At 43.2% G+C, this 20,200-nt stretch overlaps 1 protein-coding gene across 1 annotated transcript in view; it reads right to left on the minus strand.

Annotated features, from left to right (window-relative positions):
* Positions 1–20,200, minus strand: part of bltp3a (bridge-like lipid transfer protein family member 3A) — a 78,608-nt gene that overhangs the window by 47,681 nt on the left and 10,727 nt on the right. Inside the window, exons 2-6 of the mRNA XM_083769583.1 lie at positions 17,111–17,273; positions 11,132–11,170; positions 9,454–9,545; positions 6,388–6,577; positions 4,245–4,385 (exon numbers count right to left, since the gene is read on the minus strand). Coding sequence (XP_083625709.1) covers positions 4,245–4,385; positions 6,388–6,577; positions 9,454–9,545; positions 11,132–11,170; positions 17,111–17,273 — 625 coding nt within the window. The remainder of the gene's footprint in view (positions 1–4,244; positions 4,386–6,387; positions 6,578–9,453; positions 9,546–11,131; positions 11,171–17,110; positions 17,274–20,200) is intronic.

The following is a 20,200-nucleotide window of genomic DNA, read 5'->3' on the forward strand; positions in this document are numbered from 1 at the left end:
GATATTACAGTCCTTTACCTAAAACACATGGAAATACTAGTTTATATACACACTACACAACCACTGATTAGAATGATATTACAGTCCTTCACCTAAAACACATGGAAATACTAGTGCTAATAAATAAGTCTGATGCCGTAAGTTGTCCGTCTCTGTTCCCTGGAGTGTGCAGTCCCTTCCTTTGAAGGTTTTTCTCTTTTTTGATGTCTATGCCTGCTAACTAGACTTGCACCTCCATACGGGTCTTTTTGGATGTGCAGGAGTCCCTTTTTTTGTCACATGGAAATACTAGTTTATATACACACACTACACAACCACTGATGATTAGAATGATATTACAGTCCTTCACTAGTAGTCATAATTATACACACTTACAATAGAGCAGTGGTTCTCAAATATATTCACACCAAGGTCCCCCAAACTGATATGGATGGGAGACCATTATATTGTATTCCATGAGATTCCACATACCAATAAAGGTCTATCCATCCATCCATCCATCCATCCATCAAACTTAATAACTAGCTTACCAACTATTTTCTTTCCACTTCTGCACTGTAACTGTATCTATATACACTATATACTTATTTTAGTTTATTATTTTAGTTTCCTTTGCTTGAATCCAATCCGTGTAAAGAACTCCATTATCTGTATTCTCTTCTGCAGCTCTGCTGTTAAGTTTCCAAGTTCCATAAGCAGCATATTGGAAGATTGATATGGCGAGTGAGTGCAGTAGTTTCACCCAATAAACGAGAGTTTATTGCTGGGATAAAGAACGGTCGATAACAAAGTAGATTTTCTCCTGATTTGTCTCGCTAAAACGAGCCATTTTAGTATGAATATCTTGTAAATATGATGTGCCTTGTGATGATTGGGTCCAGTATTTAGTTCAGTGACCATGGAGTTAAGGAATGGTTCATAAGCTGTGTTCACGTTCACTCTCCCATTGGAAATTAATAATAATAATAAGGAATGGATCATAAACTCTCCCATTGGAAATGAATACACTCCAACATTCTTCCCGTCTCCTCTCCCACCTCACGCAGATACAGGAAGTAAAGCAAAGTTGGACCCTCTTGCTATTTTCCTCTTGGGTTTCACTTCTCAGTAAACAGTACTTATCAATACTGTCAACACAGCATCCTTACTGTATTTATCTAATGGTAAATGGTAACCGCCATGGCCCGGGGCAGCCCATACATAATAAATGATCGGGGACATTGCATACACTTGACTACACAATTGCTTACAATTAATCACCATTCAGCTGGCTGTGTGTGGAGTCAAGTTGTGCATTGTATGTTTTATCATTGATTATGTGAAATGCACTGCTGAAGAGCTACTACTACTACTCATGGTTTTAAATGTTAAATGTTTATTTATTGAACTTAAGTTGAATTGATTGTGTGGGTCAACTCTCCCCTCTGCAGTGGGCTAAACAAACAAAAAAAAATGTTGTCTTTATTACTTAATGTTTGGACTATATTATATATCATATAACCATTTCTCAATAGATACAGGCCTATCGCCCATGTTGTACTGAACATTTGTTATTTATTGTGGTGTGTAAAATACCCCCACAAAATGTGAAAGTACCGAAATAGGTGATGTGTGCATCATCATCAGTCTTACCCTGCGTTTCAGTGCGATGCGGATGCGTCCCTGGTGATGTGTGCATCAGTCTTACCCTGCGTTTCAGTGTGATGTGGATGCGTCCCTGGTGATGTGTGCATCAGTCTTACCCTGCGTTTCAGTGCGATGTGGATGCGTCCCTAGTGATGTGTGCATCAGTCTTACCCTGCGTTTCAGTGTGATGCGGATGCGTCCCTAGTGATGTGTGCATCAGTCTCACCCTGCGTTTCAGTGCGATGCGGATGCGTCCCTAGTGATGTGTGCATCAGTCTTACCCTGCGTTTCAGTGTGATGTGGATGCGTCCCTAGTGATGTGTGCATCAGTCTCACCCTGCGTTTCAGTGCGATGTGGATGCGTCCCTAGTGATGTGTGCATCAGTCTTACCCTGCGTTTCAGTGCGATGCGGATGCGTCCCTAGTGATGTGTGCATCAGTCTCACCCTGCGTTTCAGTGCGATGCGGATGCGTCCCTAGTGATGTGTGCATCAGTCTCACCCTGCGTTTCAGTGCGATGCGGATGCGTCCCTAGTGATGTGTGCATCAGTCTTACCCTGCGTTTCAGTGCATGCGGATGCGTCCCTAGTTAGTGATATGTGCATCAGTCTTACCCTGTGTTTCAGTGCGATGCGGATGCGTCCCTAGTGATGTGTGCATCAGTCTTACCCTGCGTTTCAGTGCGATGCGGATGCGTCCCTAGTGATGTGTACCATCAGTCTTACCCTGCGTTTCAGTGCGATGCGGATGCGTCCCTAGTGATGTGTACCATCAGTCTCACCCTGCGTTTCAGTGCGATGCGGATGCGTCCCTAGTGATGTGTGCATCAGTCTTACCCTGCGTTTCAGTGCGATGCGGATGCGTCCCTAGTGATGTGTGCATCAGTCTCACCCTGCGTTTCAGTGCGATGCGGATGCGTCCCTAGTGATGTGTGCATCAGTCTTACCCTGTGTTTCAGTGCGATGCGGATGCGTCCCTAGTGATGTGTGCATCAGTCTTACCCTGCGTTTCAGTGCGATGCGGATGCGTCCCTAGTGATGTGTGCATCAGTCTCACCCTGCGTTTCAGTGCGATGCGGATGCGTCCCTAGTGATGTGTGCATCAGTCTTACCCTGCGTTTCAGTGCGATGCGGATGCGTCCCTGGTGATGTGTGCATCAGTCTTACCCTGCGTTTCAGTGCGATGCGGATGCGTCCCTAGTGATGTGTACCATCAGTCTTACCCTGCGTTTCAGTGTGATGCGGATGCGTCCCTAGTGATGTGTACCATCAGTCTTACCCTGCGTTTCAGTGCGATGCGGATGCGTCCCTAGTGATGTGTACCATCAGTCTTACCCTGCGTTTCAGTGCGATGCGGATGCGTCCCTAGTGATGTGTACCATCAGTCTTACCCTGCGTTTCAGTGCGATGCGGATGCGTCCCTAGTGATGTGTACCATCAGTCTTACCCTGCGTTTCAGTGCGATGCGGATGCGTCCCTAGTGATGTGTACCATCAGTCTTACCCTGCGTTTCAGTGCGATGCGGATGCGTCCCTAGTGATGTGTACCATCAGTCTTACCCTGCGTTTCAGTGCGATGCGGATGCGTCCCTAGTGATGTGTACCATCAGTCTTACCCTGCGTTTCAGTGCGATGCGGATGCGTCCCTAGTGATGTGTGCATCAGTCTTACCCTGCGTTTCAGTGCGATGCGGATGCGTCCCTAGTGATGTGTGCATCAGTCTCACCCTGCGTTTCAGTGCGATGCGGATGCGTCCCTAGTGATGTGTGCATCAGTCTTACCCTGCGTTTCAGTGCGATGCGGATGCGTCCCTAGTGATGTGTACCATCAGTCTCACCCTGCGTTTCAGTGCGATGCGGATGCGTCCCTAGTGATGTGTACCATCAGTCTCACCCTGCGTTTCAGTGCGATGCGGATGCGTCCCTAGTGATGTGTACCATCAGTCTCACCCTGCGTTTCAGTGCGATGCGGATGCGTCCCTAGTGATGTGTACCATCAGTCTCACCCTGCGTTTCAGTGCGATGCGGATGCGTCCCTAGTGATGTGTACCATCAGTCTCACCCTGCGTTTCAGTGCGATGCGGATGCGTCCCTAGTTAGTGATGTGTGCATCAGTCTCACCCTGCGTTTCAGTGCGATGCGGATGCGTCCCTAGTGATGTGTGCATCAGTCTCACCCTGCGTTTCAGTGCGATGCGGATGCGTCCCTAGTGATGTGTGCATCAGTCTCACCCTGCGTTTCAGTGCGATGCGGATGCGTCCCTAGTGATGTGTGCATCAGTCTTACCCTGCGTTTCAGTGCGATGCGGATGCGTCCCTAGTGATGTGTGCCATCAGTCTTACCCTGTGTTTCAGTGCGATGCGGATGCGTCCCTAGTGATGTGTGCATCAGTCTCACCCTGCGTTTCAGTGCGATGCGGATGCGTCCCTAGTGATGTGTACCATCAGTCTCACCCTGCGTTTCAGTGCGATGCGGATGCGTCCCTAGTGATGTGTACCATCAGTCTTACCCTGTGTTTCAGTGCGATGCGGATGCGTCCCTAGTGATGTGTACCATCAGTCTTACCCTGCGTTTCAGTGCGATGCGGATGCGTCCCTAGTGATGTGTACCATCAGTCTTACCCTGCGTTTCAGTGCGATGCGGATGCGTCCCTGGTTGGTGATGAGACGCAGCGGCGTGCTGCCCAGGTCGGCGTCGTCGCTCTCTATGGCGTCCGCCTCGATCCTTAAACTCTGCCAGTTGATCTCCTTGAAGGTCAACACCTGCACGGGGAGAGGAAGGACCAGTGTTGATTTGGACAGCCATTTATCATTTGGTTCTTTTAGTCATAGTCTTGACTAAAATGCCATTTAGTTTAAGTATTTTAGTAATTTGAAATGTTTTAGTTTGGTTTTAGTTGACTAAATATGATACGATTTTAGTTGACTAAATCTACAGTTGATTTTGACCAAACATAAAATGTCTTGTCCTTGTTCTTCTTCTCCACTAGTCCCTCCCTAGCATGTTAGTCAAGTTTTTTATTTGTTGACGAAGTTACATATTTAGTCTTAGTCATCATAGCTTAGTTCTTATTTAGTTTTCGACGAACACGTTTCGTCATAGTTTTAGTGGACAAAAAAAAAAAAGACACTTGGAGAGACCAAGTTGTATAGCATTATAACTGATTGATTGAGACTGTGCGTGGCTGCGTGCACACAAGGTTGCATGTGCTGTAGGACAATAGGTCTTATGTTAGTGGGTAGCCAGTGAAATAGAATAGAATAGAATAGAATAGAAATTAGCTACAGTACAACGTGTAGAATAATTGCATAACCAGGTGGGGCATGTATTCACAAGACATTATCACTTGCGTGGTCCCTGAACGTCCGTGTTGGCCTCAAGGGATTATTATGTAATAATTGTGACATGCCAAATGGCATGGTCGGATAAGGCACGCACGCACACACACACGCGCGCACACACGCACACACGCACGCTCTTAAGATGACACGATTATTACCACGCCAAGGCAAAATGCTTTGGTTCAAACAGCTGTCATCTGGTTTTTCAAACGAGAGCTTTTCTCCATAAACTGGATCATGAAATGTCTTTAACAGAGAGGGGGGTTTGGACATGGTGAATGTTGGGTCTCTCATTAAATAAATCACTTCATATTATCAGCACATGACGGCAATTCTTTGATGTTAACATCATAGCGTAGAGCCGTAGAAGAAGCACAAATTTGATGTATTTATTCTTGTACTTGTGCTTGTGGGGTTTATTAAGAGAAGCTGTTAATGCCACCACTTATTATTTCTCAACTCCAGTATTTAAATAATGCTTCTGTGAAAAAACCAATAAACAAAGAAGAAGCACATGTACAGCTGCAATAGGCAGCCATATTGGAAAGACATTTGGCATCTTCCTTCCTTCCTTCACAGGTGTTACCAATGATACTAACGGAGGCTCTGTGCTCCATTCTGGTCGAACAGAGTCAGGGTGCCGATATTAATTCATAAACACTCTATGCTACACCAGTGGGTCTAAATCGTGGTCCAGGGACCCTCATGGTTTCTCAAGGGGGTTCCAAATGGCCCCTTTACGGGTGTGTAACTGAGTGTGCAAATGGAACCAATTGGACATGTAAGGGGCATAGATATAGCATAGATATGTCATATGAAGACTTTACTATAGTGATGCACCGAATATTCGGCAGGCAGAAAATATTCGGCAGAAAATGGCTACAAATGCATTTTCGGCCTATTCGGTTTCGGCCCGAATAGGCAGAAAATATATCACCGAATAGTGTATGCAATTAATGCATTCAAAAGAGCTGAATAAATGTTTTATGGACCCATAATAGTGATTATCATTTAAGTTACGTTTTACCATAACCATTTCTTTTGCCATAAATCAGGTCGCTTTAAGGTACGGCCATGACAGCAATGGTAGGAAAAAAAGATATTATAATATTAATCATATTCGGATATTCGGTTTTCGGCCAACTGTTTCCTATATTCGGTATTGGGTTTCGGCCAGGAATTTCCCTTTCGGTGCATCCCTACTTTACTACAACCCATAAATTGTCACTCTGTACTATGGACGAGTTGTGCCCTTGCAGATTAGCTATTTTCACCAGAATGTGAAAAGCAACGTTTGCGTGGTGAAATGAAAACCAGGATTATTCTGTGTGCGTGGCGTGGCATGGCGTGCGTGCGTGCGTGTGTGGCGTGGCGTGGCGTGGCGTGGCGTGGCGTGGCGTGGCGTGCATGTGTGCATGTTTACCTCTCCTCTCTTGGGGTCGGTAACGCGGGTGAAGCGCAGGTCACTTTTCTGCCACTTGGGGTTGAGGCTGTTGCCCTGGAGCTGCCAGAGCTCAAAGGAGGCGTGGAAGGCCCGGGCCTGGACCTTAATGGTGATGGTGTTGATCACCACGGACATGCCCTCCACCACCTTCTCCGCAAAGCCGTACTCGCTGCCAAACGCAAAGCACAGGCGGACGACACTCAGTGACAGATAATGAGATGGAAACCTCCTGTTTCAACAGGCTCCATGCAGAGCAGCCATACTGGAAATACATTGGGCCTCTTTTGACCGGAGATCACATTCTAAAAGAAATGTCTTCTACATCCTGACAGTTTTCTGAAAAGGCTGTGTTTCTATGTCAGTGGTTCTTCGATTTAAAAATAAATAGCAGACCTACAAGCTCGTAGCGCGCCACTCGGTGGCGCGCTATGAGCTTGTAGATCTGCTATTTTTCAATAGCTAAAGCATAGCATAATGCTAACACCAAAAGGGGTTCCCGCCCAGAATGTGTTAAAACAGAGTCAGGGTGCGGTGTGGTTCAGAGAGTGTGCAAATGGAACCAAATGGACCTGTTAAGACGGTGGACCCATTTGGTTCCATTTGTACCGTCTCTGAGTTATGGGGGTCCTTGAAATAAGATTAACACAACTAAATTAACTAAACTAAATTAACTTAATGGAACAGAGTCTTAATTAGTATAAATGTTAAGACCTGTGAAGGAAGTAAGAAAGAGGCCCAATGTCTTTCCAATATGCATGCATATTTATCCTGCACGATTTCTTTCTCCCGATTGGGTGAAAATTGTATCCTGAACTGAAAAGGGTATTTTATATTCATTACAGAGCTGTGGAGCTAAACAGACTCTCTGTAGACATTAGTACAATGTTAATATAGAGCTATTTAACACTTCATTAAAATGTGTGATGCATTGTGTGCTTGTAGATCGGCCATTTCTGGTACGCAACACTGTAGCACGACAAGTTTATTTGCACCAAAATGCACCAAAATGGGTTCGCGCCCAGAATGGGTTAACAACAACAACAACAACTAAATGATCACTATGCTCAGTGAATAATCATGATGAGTATTGGTCACAATATTGGTCAAAAAATTTTCGTGATAATAAATTTGGCCATAAACATGCAGCCCTATTAGAGCAGCTATTTTACAGCATTTTACAACTAAACCCACTGGAGATTTTGTTTACTAAAATCAAATGCTATTTAGTCCACTAAAACTAAAACATTTCAGATTAGATGACTAAAATTTGACTAGAACTATTGTATGTATTCAATAAAACAAAATCAACATTTGCTGTCAAATGTAACACTGGTCAAGCAGTCGTCGCCTCAAATCGCGCCGACGTGACATTCAGAGCTTTGATGGACTGGACCCTCCTAAATGAGCTGCAACGCAGAAAGGTAAAACCGCTCTTCATTTTGAAGCTGTAATGCTGTTTGAGTTAGAAATATAAGCCTGTCAGCAAGGCTCTCAGTGTGTCACGGTCTTGTGACAAAGACAAACTGAAAGAAAGGCTTCAGGGTCACACCTCTGCCAGGGTTATTTTTACCCTGAATCCTGTCATTCCTGTCAGGCAGGCGATGCATTGTTCTTAACCACTTAAGCGCCAGCAATTCATAATCATGGGGAATACTTTGAGCAGAAAATAGCTCACAACTGGTCTAGACGCGCTGCGTTGTGAGCTTGTAGATCGCCTATTAAAGCCCTGAGGGACTTCAGTCAACCATGGGGTTTTACATGGTTAAAGGACCACTTCACCTATTTTCAGCCTTATCTTCATATATCACGAATGCTCACAATAAGATCATGGCACCAATTCTGTCGACTCACTCTGTGTCTCAGAGGAGGGCTGTGGACAGTTTAGAAATGATCTGCCTATCAGTGACATCATCGTTTGGTCGTTTGGTCATTTCAAACGAGATTTTTAACTTTTGTTTTATTAATCCATGCTTTTTGGGGGGGATTGACAGAATTCCTTTTTTTGTTCGGTTTGTAAAGCACTGCGAGACACAGATTTTGGAGTCATACATAACTATATGGAACAATAGGAGCGTGTGTGCACCGTGCGGGCGTGCACGAGATGCAGACATTCGGTTGGATTAATTTCATACAGAACTATATTGCATAATAGGAGAGTGCGAGTGTGCGCAAACCACGGATAATTCGGTTCAAACGGATGTCATTGTCTATCCATCAGTGGGTTCTTGTGTAAAGTAGCCTTGCCGAGCCATGAGGCCCATAGGGCAGGAGCCTGTCTCCTGTTTCTGTAGCGTGAGGCAGCTTGATGTACAAGTACACCCCCTGGACATGACGCTAGTATGTCGCAGGGACTTATACCCCCAATCCAACCCTTGATGCTGAGTGTCAAGCAGGGAGGCATTGGGTCCCATTTTTAGAGTCTTTGGTATGACCCGGCCGGGGATCGAACCACCGACCTCCCAGTCTCAGGGCGGACACTCTAACCACAAGGCCACTGAGCTGGTTCTTGTGTGCCTGTATTATTATCATTGCTGATTTGGATTGAGTAGATAAAGGTGTTAAAACTTGTCTGTGTTATTACTGTGTTTGCTGGATATTTATTTAAGCTATTTATTACATTCATCTTAACTCAATTGTATCGAAGGAGATTAGATGAAGTACTCCTTTAACCCATTTTGCGCGGGAAACCCTTTTGGCGTTAGCATCATGTCATGCTTTAGCTATTGAAAAATAGCAGATCTACAAGCTCATAGCGCGAGCTTGTAGGTCTGAAAATCGGACGACTGACATAGAAACATAGCTTTTTCAGAAAACTGTCATTTTCAAACAGACATTTTTAGAATCTGATCACAGGTCAAAATGGGTTAAGAGTGTCCTCCACAGTGAGGCATACAATATGAATACTGAAAAGTCATATTAAAAGCAAAATTAATCTAAAGAAAAACATAACGTGTCTGCAAAATGGATTAATAGAAAAATAATATTCAAAGTGTGTTGATCATGAACCCATAAAAATGGGTGCAATGTCCCTTTAAGCAGGCTCACCTCTGGCCTGCTGAGGTGGCGATGGGGGAGGGGCCGTTGGGTGGGCGTGGCTCTTCACACGTCCTCATCTCCACCTCCACCTTGTCCAGGTACTGGAACAGAGTACATACTGTAGTTTAGTCTAACCCATCTGACCACTTAACATGGCAGCCATTGGCTGCCGTGTTAACTCCATCTCTACCGCTAGCTGTTAGCATAAACAACAAGCATAGACTCCATCATGGCCCATAGCACTTACCCTACCCTCTTAGATAGCATTTCTGTAGACTTAGATAGCATCTGATACAGACTTATAGCATGTTATGTAGACAGCACTATAATTGCATTGTATATAGTCATAGCACGCCATAGTACATATGTATAGCATAGTAGTATATATATATAGTTTATATGTATAGTCTCATAATATAGATATTCCACTGTTACTTTCTTAGCTTACGCATGTTTTATGATAAATGCTTTTTTGTGATGTATTCCCATGCTTTTGTTCTTGCTTATTGTAAGTCGCTCTGGATTAAGAGCGTCTGCTAAATGCCTAAATTGTAAATTGTAACCCCAGTTCCCAGTGACCGCTAGCTGTTAGCATAAACCCCCGTCCCCAGTGACCGCTAGCTGTTAGCATAAACCCCAGTTCCCAGTGACCGCTACCTGTTAGCATAAAACCCCCGTCCCCAGTGACCGCTAGCTGTTAGCATAAACCCCCGTCCCCAGTGCCAGCATACGCGTTCACTTTAAAAGACGGAGTTTGTTGCCCGCCCCCCCCCCCCCCCCCCCCCCCCCCCCCTCCCACACACACACACACACACACACACACACACACACACTTGCTCCACTCCAATACCCCTCATGGCCCACAGGTTGAGAATCACTGGTATACCATGTAATGACTGAGTATATGGAGTGATTTGGGACACGACAAGATAACACACAATACCCTGAATACAATGTTAACAAAAGCATAGAGATATGGATGCTATATCACTATAGTACACATAGTTCTATTTGGTACATTATATTTACAGTCTAAGGTACTCTGTCTTTATCATTAAACACCATGTGTATTTGATACTTGTCCCGAGGAGTGAGATTTTTTATTTTCTCCTATTCTTACTTTAATTGTAACAACTGGTGTGTTTAGCTACTAGCTTGCACTAAATAATATTGTCGTTTCTTTTGCACCTGTGAGCCTGTGACAGTAACGTCATGTTGAAGTCGAGTGGAATATTAGTGTGTTTAACCACATGAACCCTTAATAAGTGTCCTAATATTCTGGGATGAAATAGCAGATCTACAAGCTCACAATGTCACACGTCCACTTGCATGTTTGACTCACTTAACTGAAACCTTAGTTAAAACCCTTTTATATCTCAGGTTTTCTTTTCCAAGATTGTGTTTATGATCAAAACGTCAAAAAGTGTCGCTTAGTCGCGATTACAAAATCCATGCCTCGGGATGGTACAAACTTCCGGTTCAAGACCCAAGGTATTTTTTTGCCCCTTTCAATAAGCCCCACAGGTCCTGACAGTACATTATGGCAATGACTGGACAGACCGGTAATTCTTGGCAGTAAATGCTAAGTGGTTAAGGACTGTTGATGTAGAGAGAGAGGGGCAGTTGGGAGTGGAAAACAGACATGACATTTTAAAACAGACTGGGTGAAAACAGGGTACATCCTTACCAAGCAGATGGGGCTCGTTTTCAACTTGGTCCATTGTATCTGCAACGAGACGAAGAACAGGAGAGAACGGGTGAAATCAGTGAATCAAACCACAGACAGACAGACAGACCCATACCTCAGCGTTCTACCACAGCAGACCTCACGCTGTCACTTAATTAGGAGCACCGCATGCTGGCAGCTGCCCACTAGAACGAACGTCCATGTCATGATGATGTTTACCCCGAGATGAATAGGAAAGCTTTAATAGTGCAGTCTGAATGATAAGTAGCAGCTAAATAAAGACACTGTATACACTGGAAGTGGAACCATTTACTGGAATACAGTAAATGGTTTGCTGGGTAGATCCAATACAATACAAATCCTGTTAGTGTGGAGGTTGACGGAATGACCAAGACAAAACCAATAGACATTGCCAATCATTTTTCTGACCATTATGAAAGCCAGGTAAACGATCTCAGGTCCAATAATATGCATGTAAATGCCTCAAAACGAAGAACTGGTGGGAAATATAGATGCACAGATTATGCAGGGGAAAGAATGCAGTTTTGTTTTACCACCAGACATATCTTTTGTCGAAATTGAGAAAATGTTGTTGAAAACAAATCTCCAGGGCATGACCTCATTGATAATAAATTACTAAAATATGCTGCCCTATTTATCGCTAGACCTGTGAAATACCTATTTGATATTTCTCTGCAACAAGGCAAGTTTCCGACAATATGGAAGCATGCACAAATTTGCCCTATTCCTAAGGATAGTAAATCCACTTTTACTGCCCCAAATAGCCGACCAATCAGCCTACTTTCCTCCCTAAGTAAAATCCTGGAGAAAGTACTTAGTGATTATATATGGAAATACATGGAAACCATTAACTCATGCCCAACATGCATACCGTAAAAACCATTCCACTGAAACAGCTCTCATTGAGATGACGGATACCTGGCTGAATGCTCTCGACCAAGGTAAACTTGCATCCATTTTACTTTTAGATTTCACTGCCGCTTTCGATCTGATTGATCACACAATTCATCATTAATAACATTCGCTATCAATAAAGCCAGAATGAAAGACTATTTAAATCCTTTAAAGATTATTATTATTAGATTTATTTTTACCCGAGTTCCACGTTTTATTATAAATCAGTTGGGTCGGTTCAGATTACCTTGGGTCTGTTTATCAATTATCAAATATTATTTAATTGTCTCTTAGTGTAGGCTGCTACATAACTGCTAGATTATATTATGGAGTGGTCTATAACTCACATCTACTGGTATAAAAAAAGCATCTTTGCCAGCAATTAAAATCATTCGATTTGACCACATAATATTATGCAACAGTTCGAGTCGGTTCTGTAATATCTGGGAACAAAGTGGATCTCCGGGCGAATGATAAAATGTCAAAAGTAATCTGAACATTCTTTGTTTAAATGCACAGGGCAGATATGACAAATAACTGAAATATACAAAGAAATGCCTGACATATTTAATGACTATACATACAAAGTAATTTAACAACAGCTGAAATAGACGTTCTAAAAGCTTACATTGCGTTGCATCGCAGCACGTTGTGAGCTTGTAGATCATCCAGTTCCACTATTAATTAAAACTCAAGTTTTCACTTCCAAGTTGCACTGCTGATCCGACCAACATTCTCATACATGGAGCTCCCTGATGTCATCAGTGTAATAATGAATTGCATTTTTATAGCGCTTTTCCCAAGTGCTCAAAGCGCTTTACAATGCTTTACATTCATTCATACATTGGGAGGTGAAGCGGCGAACAGTCGACGCCAGCGTCCTCACTTCCCACATTCACACACCAATGGTGGCAAGCTCACACAGACCAACCCATTGGAGGCAATGTAGGGTTCAGTCAGTGTCTTGCCCAAGGACACTTCAACATGTGGACAGGAGGAGCCGGGATTCGAACCGCCGACCCTGGGATCATTGGACGACCTGCTCTACCTCCTGAGCCACAGCCACCCCCATATGGTATAATGCCCATATACAGTTAGTATTAGTATATGGGCATATATGAGCATGGTTATGTCTGATCCATTAGCCAATTTAAATATATAGCAGTGGTTTTCAACATCTTTCATGTCAGGGCCTATTTTTTTGTTTTGTTTATTGGTTTAGTTTATTCGCACAATAAAAACAGTACAAAAAGGTAACATCAATAACAGAGAAGTGTGTGCAGGTGAGAAAAGAAACCCAGGGAGGGCTTATATGTGGTTCTGTATTGGGCATTTAGGCCACGGACGACCATTTGATGAGATTTAGCCTCTCAGACCCAAAACTAAAGAATATTTTGTCGGTGAATACATTTCTATGCTGTATTGATGTGGTATCATACGAGAGATGAGAATACCGGTAACAATTATTTCACATTCTCTAATTTGTGTAGACATCTTGTAAATTAACTTCTTTGTAAATGCAGATGTTTAACAAAAATGTAGCGCTTGAGAGTGTGAAACTTTCATTTTACGCTCTCAAGAGTTAAATATCTATGACCAAATATCCATTTGTTTGAAAACCACAGATATATAGGATAGGATATTGTCAGTTAGAATTATGGGGTTATGGGGTTTCTGCCAGACAGCAACGACTGATACATTGGAATGTATGTTTATTTTTCCGACATGGAAACCATTATGATGATTATGGAAAAATAATTGCGATTATAGGCGATTATGTAATAATCCTGAGAGGCCCATTTAATGAGGCAATGAACATGGCCAATCAGTGGTATTTGAGCCTTGCTGTAACTGTAACAGCCGTGACTTGTTCAAGCAGATCAGATCAGCTGACAGAGAAAACACTCAATGCACATGATGGTCAATACGAGCCGGTCCACATCTTCCTCTCCACAGTGTTGTCCCTGAACGCGTTCAGTGAACGATGGTTCACCAATCCGTTCATATGTGGGGCGAACGTGAACAGAACGTAATGTATTTCTGCTTGATTTCTGCTTAAAGTTTGGAACACCCTTCCCAAAAACCATCCGACAAGCAGATACCATTGCATCTTTTAAAACTCTTCTCAAAACGTACTTGTTCAGAAAAGCATATTTCTATCTATTACATTGGTGTTGTTTTTATATTGTATCTTTAAATATGCTTTCTACTGTAGGCCAGCTGGCTGTAAGTTCTTGATTTGCATCCATTTAAATGTGTTCGGTTTTCCTGTGAATTTGTTGTGCAGCACTTTGTGACTTTGTCCAGAAAAGTGCTATATAAATAAAAGTATTATTATTATTATTATTATTATTGATGAACGTTATTGAGAACTACTTGTGTGTGTGAACCTCACTCTCGCATAGTTCACTTCGTTCAAGAATGTACCAGATTTCCATAGAGCCTTCCAGGCGAAAACCTGAAGAAAATTCTCTGAAGTGCACAGCACGCATCTTACAACTGGATGATGCTGCTCGCGCTGAATCCACGGAGACAGCAGACAGTGCAGTACATGTCCCCAAACACTGAGGTAAACTTGTTGTTTGATTCAAGTTCATTCAGCATAATGTATAATGTGCCACCAAAAAATTGCTCCCAATAGCTTGTTATTTTGCGCCAAGGAGCGCTGTGTACTGTATACATGATCGCCTCAGCCAACAAAAGACATCTCCCACAGTGAAACCTGATGTATTCTTCGTCGTACAACATGTTGCATGCTGGAAATAGCTGATCTGCAAGCTCACACCGTGTCGCATCTGTGACACGTTGTGAGCTTGTAAATCAGATATTTTCAGCAAGGGGAAATATGCAGGCTGAGACGTTCAGAAACGTTCAGAAACCCTTCACAATAATAGCATATCAGCTTCCACATGTTGGGGCTTCATTTTCACATATAAAGTCAGAAACAAAGTGGAAAAGGATTACGAATTCAGTGGCATTTTTTTTTCCACATTTCTTTTCACACACGAAGTGAAGAGTGGGCACCTAAACATTGTGGGCACCTCAGTGTTAAATTGGCTATTGTTTTCCAAAATGTAAAACAAATAAAAGGAATACATTTGGATAATGTTAATGGATATATTGTAAAAAAAAATAAGTTTTGTGATCAAGGTTTTATAAATGTTTTTATTAAAAAAGGTATTTTTTAATTTGTGAACTGTGAACTGAACTGAACTTTCCCAACACTGTCTGGCACCGTGTGTGTCTGTGTTATCTACAAACAACTGGTGCTTCACATGGGATATTTTTATCCCCACTAGCTAGTAAGGCTGTACCCTAGCCCTTATTTTAGGACTCGAACTTCGGCAGGAATTTCCGAGTGAACATTCGGACCATTTGTTTTTAATTAATTAAAAAATAACCGTCTCGATCAGAGCGCACAGCGCGTCTCCCCCGCTCTTCTCTCGTCCCTTCCAACACACACACACACACACACACACACACACACACACACACACACACTTTTCTAATTAATAAAAAAAAATTGTGTGTGTGTGAGAGAGAGAGAGAGAGAGAGAGAGAGAGAGATGCGTCAGTCTCCAATCACCAAATGAATGTGCACAGCAGAACAAGGAGAGATTTCTTTAAAAAATCATAACTTCTGACAGGAATGCACTAGAAACGTACTTTTTTTTTTACACGTTCACATCGCATTCTCGCCGAGATATATTTTCAAGTTAATAAAAAAGGAAAAAAATAATAATAATAATTAATATATATATTTTTTAAATTAAAATAAAATTAAAAAAACGAATGGTTCAAGCCCATTAATTAAGATTCGAGTGCCAACCCTAACGAGCGAACATTCGAACCTTGAATGTTTGGGGACAGCCTTACTAGCTAGTCTAGTGCAGTGGTAAAACGTTTCATGTCATGGACACCCAAAATGGTTTGTATTTGGCTGCAGACCCCACCGTCTCAAAACGTTGTGCCAGGAACCTCCAGAAGCAAATATATTTGAGTTAAAAAATGTTTGCCTGCGGGGCGGAGGTGAGCAAGGCGTTGCCTATAGCAACCAGGCTAAAAGTAAACAGTTTCATATCGATATAAAGCGATAAATAACGTATATATGCGTCAGCAGCAGACAATGGATGGGGGTTTAATTGACGTATATACTGTATGCGTCAGGCCATCAGCAGCAGACAAGGTGTTAAGAACGGCAGCGACTTTAACCCATTTAGACCTGGTGTAACCTATACATTGTTATACCTTTTCATACCTAGCTACCTCTGTGTCTCATTATACGTAGCAACATCAATTTTAATTATTTCTTTTGGTTAGTATAGGTTTTAGAAGGCGTTTTTAGAGCTGGCAAAAGTAGCTTCTAGAGTAGACTGCGATCCATAATCCCCAACATAATGTGGCCCTCAGAGGGAAATGATTGGGCCAGCCTGCAGTAGAAACTTTAGTGAGTAACAGTCAGGTACAGTAGGTACTGCCAAAGAAGAAACCATCCTTGTGGGCCCAAATTAGAGCTGGCATACTTGGTCTGCATATTGAGACAGGTAGATATGTAGGCACGGTGGAGGAGGATAAGACTATGTAGTCTGTGTGATCTAAAGCAAATCGAAAATGAAATGCATTTTGTTTTTTATTGTCCATTCTACAACTCCATTACGGAGAGACTTTTTAATAAGATAGACCCAAACCATGAATTCGTATGGTTGGAGGACTTCGAGAGACTGAAGCGCCTGTTTCAAAAGTACACTTTTTCCATTTGCCTCATTCCTTGAGAAGGCCTAGTCAATGAGGAGTAGGGCCATTTACATGTAAAATGGCCTTGTTATGATTGTTTTCGTTTTGTTTTCTTTTTTGTTTGTTTGTTTGTTTGTTCGAATAATGTACAAATATGTATGAACAGGAAGGACTGTAGTGTCCGTTGTATTCAGTGTATTCTGTGAAATGTGTCATATAATCCCATATGGGATGGGCCAAAGTGGCATGACACGAAAATACAAATGTCATTCATTAATTAATTCATTCATTCATTCATACTGTAGGTAGGTATGGTTCTGGTGAACTCACCCTGATAGCAGCTTTGTTGCAGAACACCCTGGTGACAGCCAGCCAGGTGGGCAGGTCCAACATGTTCTGCAGGACCTCCTCGTCCAACTCCAGGTTGGACAGCTGCCCCTCCCCTTTCAACGTGCTCAGGTTGATCTTGTCTGGCGACAGATTCTTTGTGAACCTGGCGGTGGAGAGAGAGGAACGACCAGAGAAAAGATCAGCGTTCAGGGAGAGGGACGCCAAATGAAAAACACAAACATCGCACAAAAACACACACACACTGACTCACTGAAGTATCAGACCGAAATAGGATCTACCGCAGAGCGAGTCAATATTTGTCTGAGAGTGAAACAAATTGCCAAATGTCATTTGGAGGCAGTTGTGCACTAATTGGCAGTAATTAAATTGAATGAGTCATGCTGAGAGCAACTCTATTAAGGCAGTAGCTCACAGCAGGCAGACTGCATCTGGCTTTGACCTTTTCACATCCTAGGTAGAGCCGTCCTAATAACCACACTATTTTTTTGGTTTTATCCTTTTAGCCTTCAAGATCTGACAACGCTCGACAACATTTCTGACTAATAAAGTATTCAATCAATGCAATCAAGATTCAAAACTGCAATATGAATGAATGATGCGCTATTAACAAGCCAACCACAAGTAGGGCTGTCACGATTATGAAAGTTGTCATGATTATTCATTGTCACAAAAATATATTGCAATTAACAATTTAATTGTGTTTTTATCATTGAACACTGAAACGTTAATAATTGGACAACCCCAGCTTCAGGGTAGGGTCGCTCAGTGGACAACCCCAGCTTCAGGGTAGGGTCGCTCAGTGGACAACCCCAGCTTCAGGGTAGGGTCGCTCAGTGGACGACCCCAGCTTCAGGGTAGGGTCGCTCAGTGGACAACCCCAGCCTCAGGGTAGGGTCGCTCAGTGGACAACCCCAGCTTCAGGGTAGGGTCGCTCAGTGGACAACCCCAGCTTCAGGGTAGGGTCGCTCAGTGGACAACCCCAGCTTCAGGGTAGGGTCTCTCAGTGGACAACCCCAGCTTCAGGGGAGGGTCGCTCAGTGGACAACCCCAGCTTCAGGGTAGGGTCGCTCAGTGGACAACCCCAGCTTCAGGGTAGGGTCGCTCAGTGGACAACCCCAGCTTCAGGGTAGGGTCTCTCAGTGGACAACCCCAGCTTCAGGGTAGGGTCTCTCAGTGGACAACCCCAGCTTCAGGGGAGGGTCGCTCAGTGGACAACCCCAGCTTCAGGGGAGGGTCGCTCAGTGGACAACCCCAGCTTCAGGGTAGGGTCTCTCAGTGGACGACCCCAGCTTCAGGGAAGGGTCGCTCAGTGGACAACCCCAGCTTCAGGGTAGGGTCGCTCAGTGGACAACCCCAGCTTCAGGGTAGGGTCGCTCAGTGCGGGCACTCGGCACACCCGGATTGCGCAGCGCACTGGATTTTCGCACTGAGTGCACTCAGTAAACGAACGACAAGAGAGCAAGCACACCAGTGCGTTCAAGGCACATTTCCGAACGCACCCTAAATGTAATGCCTACAAGTGCTGGTCAGGGGTTGGCGGAGGTCACGCCCTGAAAGGTTTGGGAACCCTTGCTCTAGTACTGTAACCAATACCATGTTCAGAAGACATACAGTACTGTTACACTGCATGTACAGTAACTGGTGGTGAGCCACGCTGGCTTTAAGTGGTTAAACCATTTCGACCGTAGATCAGATTCTAAAAATGGCTTGTGTTTATTATGTCAGTCGTTCTTCGATTTTTTCAAAAATAGCAGACCTACAAGCTCGTAGCGCGCCACCGAGTGGCGTGCTACGAGCTTGTAGATCTGCTATTTTTCCAATAGCTAAAGCATAAGATAATGCTAACACCAAAAGGGGTTCCCGCCCAAAATGGGTTAATGTGGTGAACAATAGCTCCAACACAACACTGCCGTACCCTCCTGATGTCAGAGACAATAGCAAGCCTGTTGTCCCGATAATCATATTCAAGCAATGTTCAATTGGGTTAAAGCCCGGTCCATCTCATGGGAATGGCATAAATAAACCCACCATACATCGTCTAGTCTGCTCAAGACCACAGTCATAGATTAGACCAGGGGTTTTCAACCGATTATGAACCAGGGACCACCACGCTGACTAAGAATCAACCTGGGGCCCACTGTTGAGTTGAGTGAGGGGATATTAAAATCAATATCAAATTTGTTAATTTGAGGTGAATTAAATCAAGCCCTTAACAGTCAGTAATTTAATATATGCTAGTCGTCCGGAGCTATTCCTTTGCATGGTTGCCCTTCTCTTAACCTGCATGATTATATGGGCACAATAAATAATCCGGTTCACTTTCCCTTGAAATTCAAACTCTTTCTGTGGAAGTTCTTGACATCCGACTTCCCAGTAACTGACGTCATCATACATCACCAGGTCACTTAATGAACTACCGTAGTTCGTTTTCCAACTAGTGGTCGATAAAAAACATACTAAATGCATGGCCAGGGACCACATGCAATACCTTCACGGACCACGGACCACCAGTTGAAAACCTCTGGATTAGACCAACATAAGACTGGAGTCGACTGTAGGGCTCAAACATTCAGATATATTATGCATATATATATATATATATATATATATATATATATATATATATATATCTCCTCCCCCCCTAAGTAAATTCATTAAACGAAAGCCTGATAGGGGAATCCGTACCAGAGCAACCATTCGAGGAGACTGCGAAGTGCCACACCGGCAAACAACATTGGGCCAAAATGTCCTCTCAGTACAGGGTTGTGTAGCATGGAATGGCCTTCCTCTGCGTATAAGGGACTGTGATACATTAACATTTCCCTCTTTTAAATACAATCTGAAAAAATGGTTGCTTGGAAAGTTGAAAACCAAAGCTGCAACTATTTGATTATTTTAGGTGTATTTCTTTGTTATGCTGTGTTCCCTATGTAATGTCATGTAAATGTATTCCACTGTCTGTGTTCCGTTTCTTTGTGAGGACTGCTATATCCGGTGTATTTACGTCCATGTGACGTCCATTAATAGGCATTGTCCTGTCCAAATAAACAAATAAAGTTAAATATAGTC

The sequence above is a fragment of the Protomyctophum parallelum genome (genome assembly GCF_964188405.1).
Source record: "Protomyctophum parallelum genome assembly, chromosome: 7".
In the NCBI taxonomy this organism is placed as follows: domain Eukaryota; kingdom Metazoa; phylum Chordata; class Actinopteri; order Myctophiformes; family Myctophidae; genus Protomyctophum; species Protomyctophum parallelum.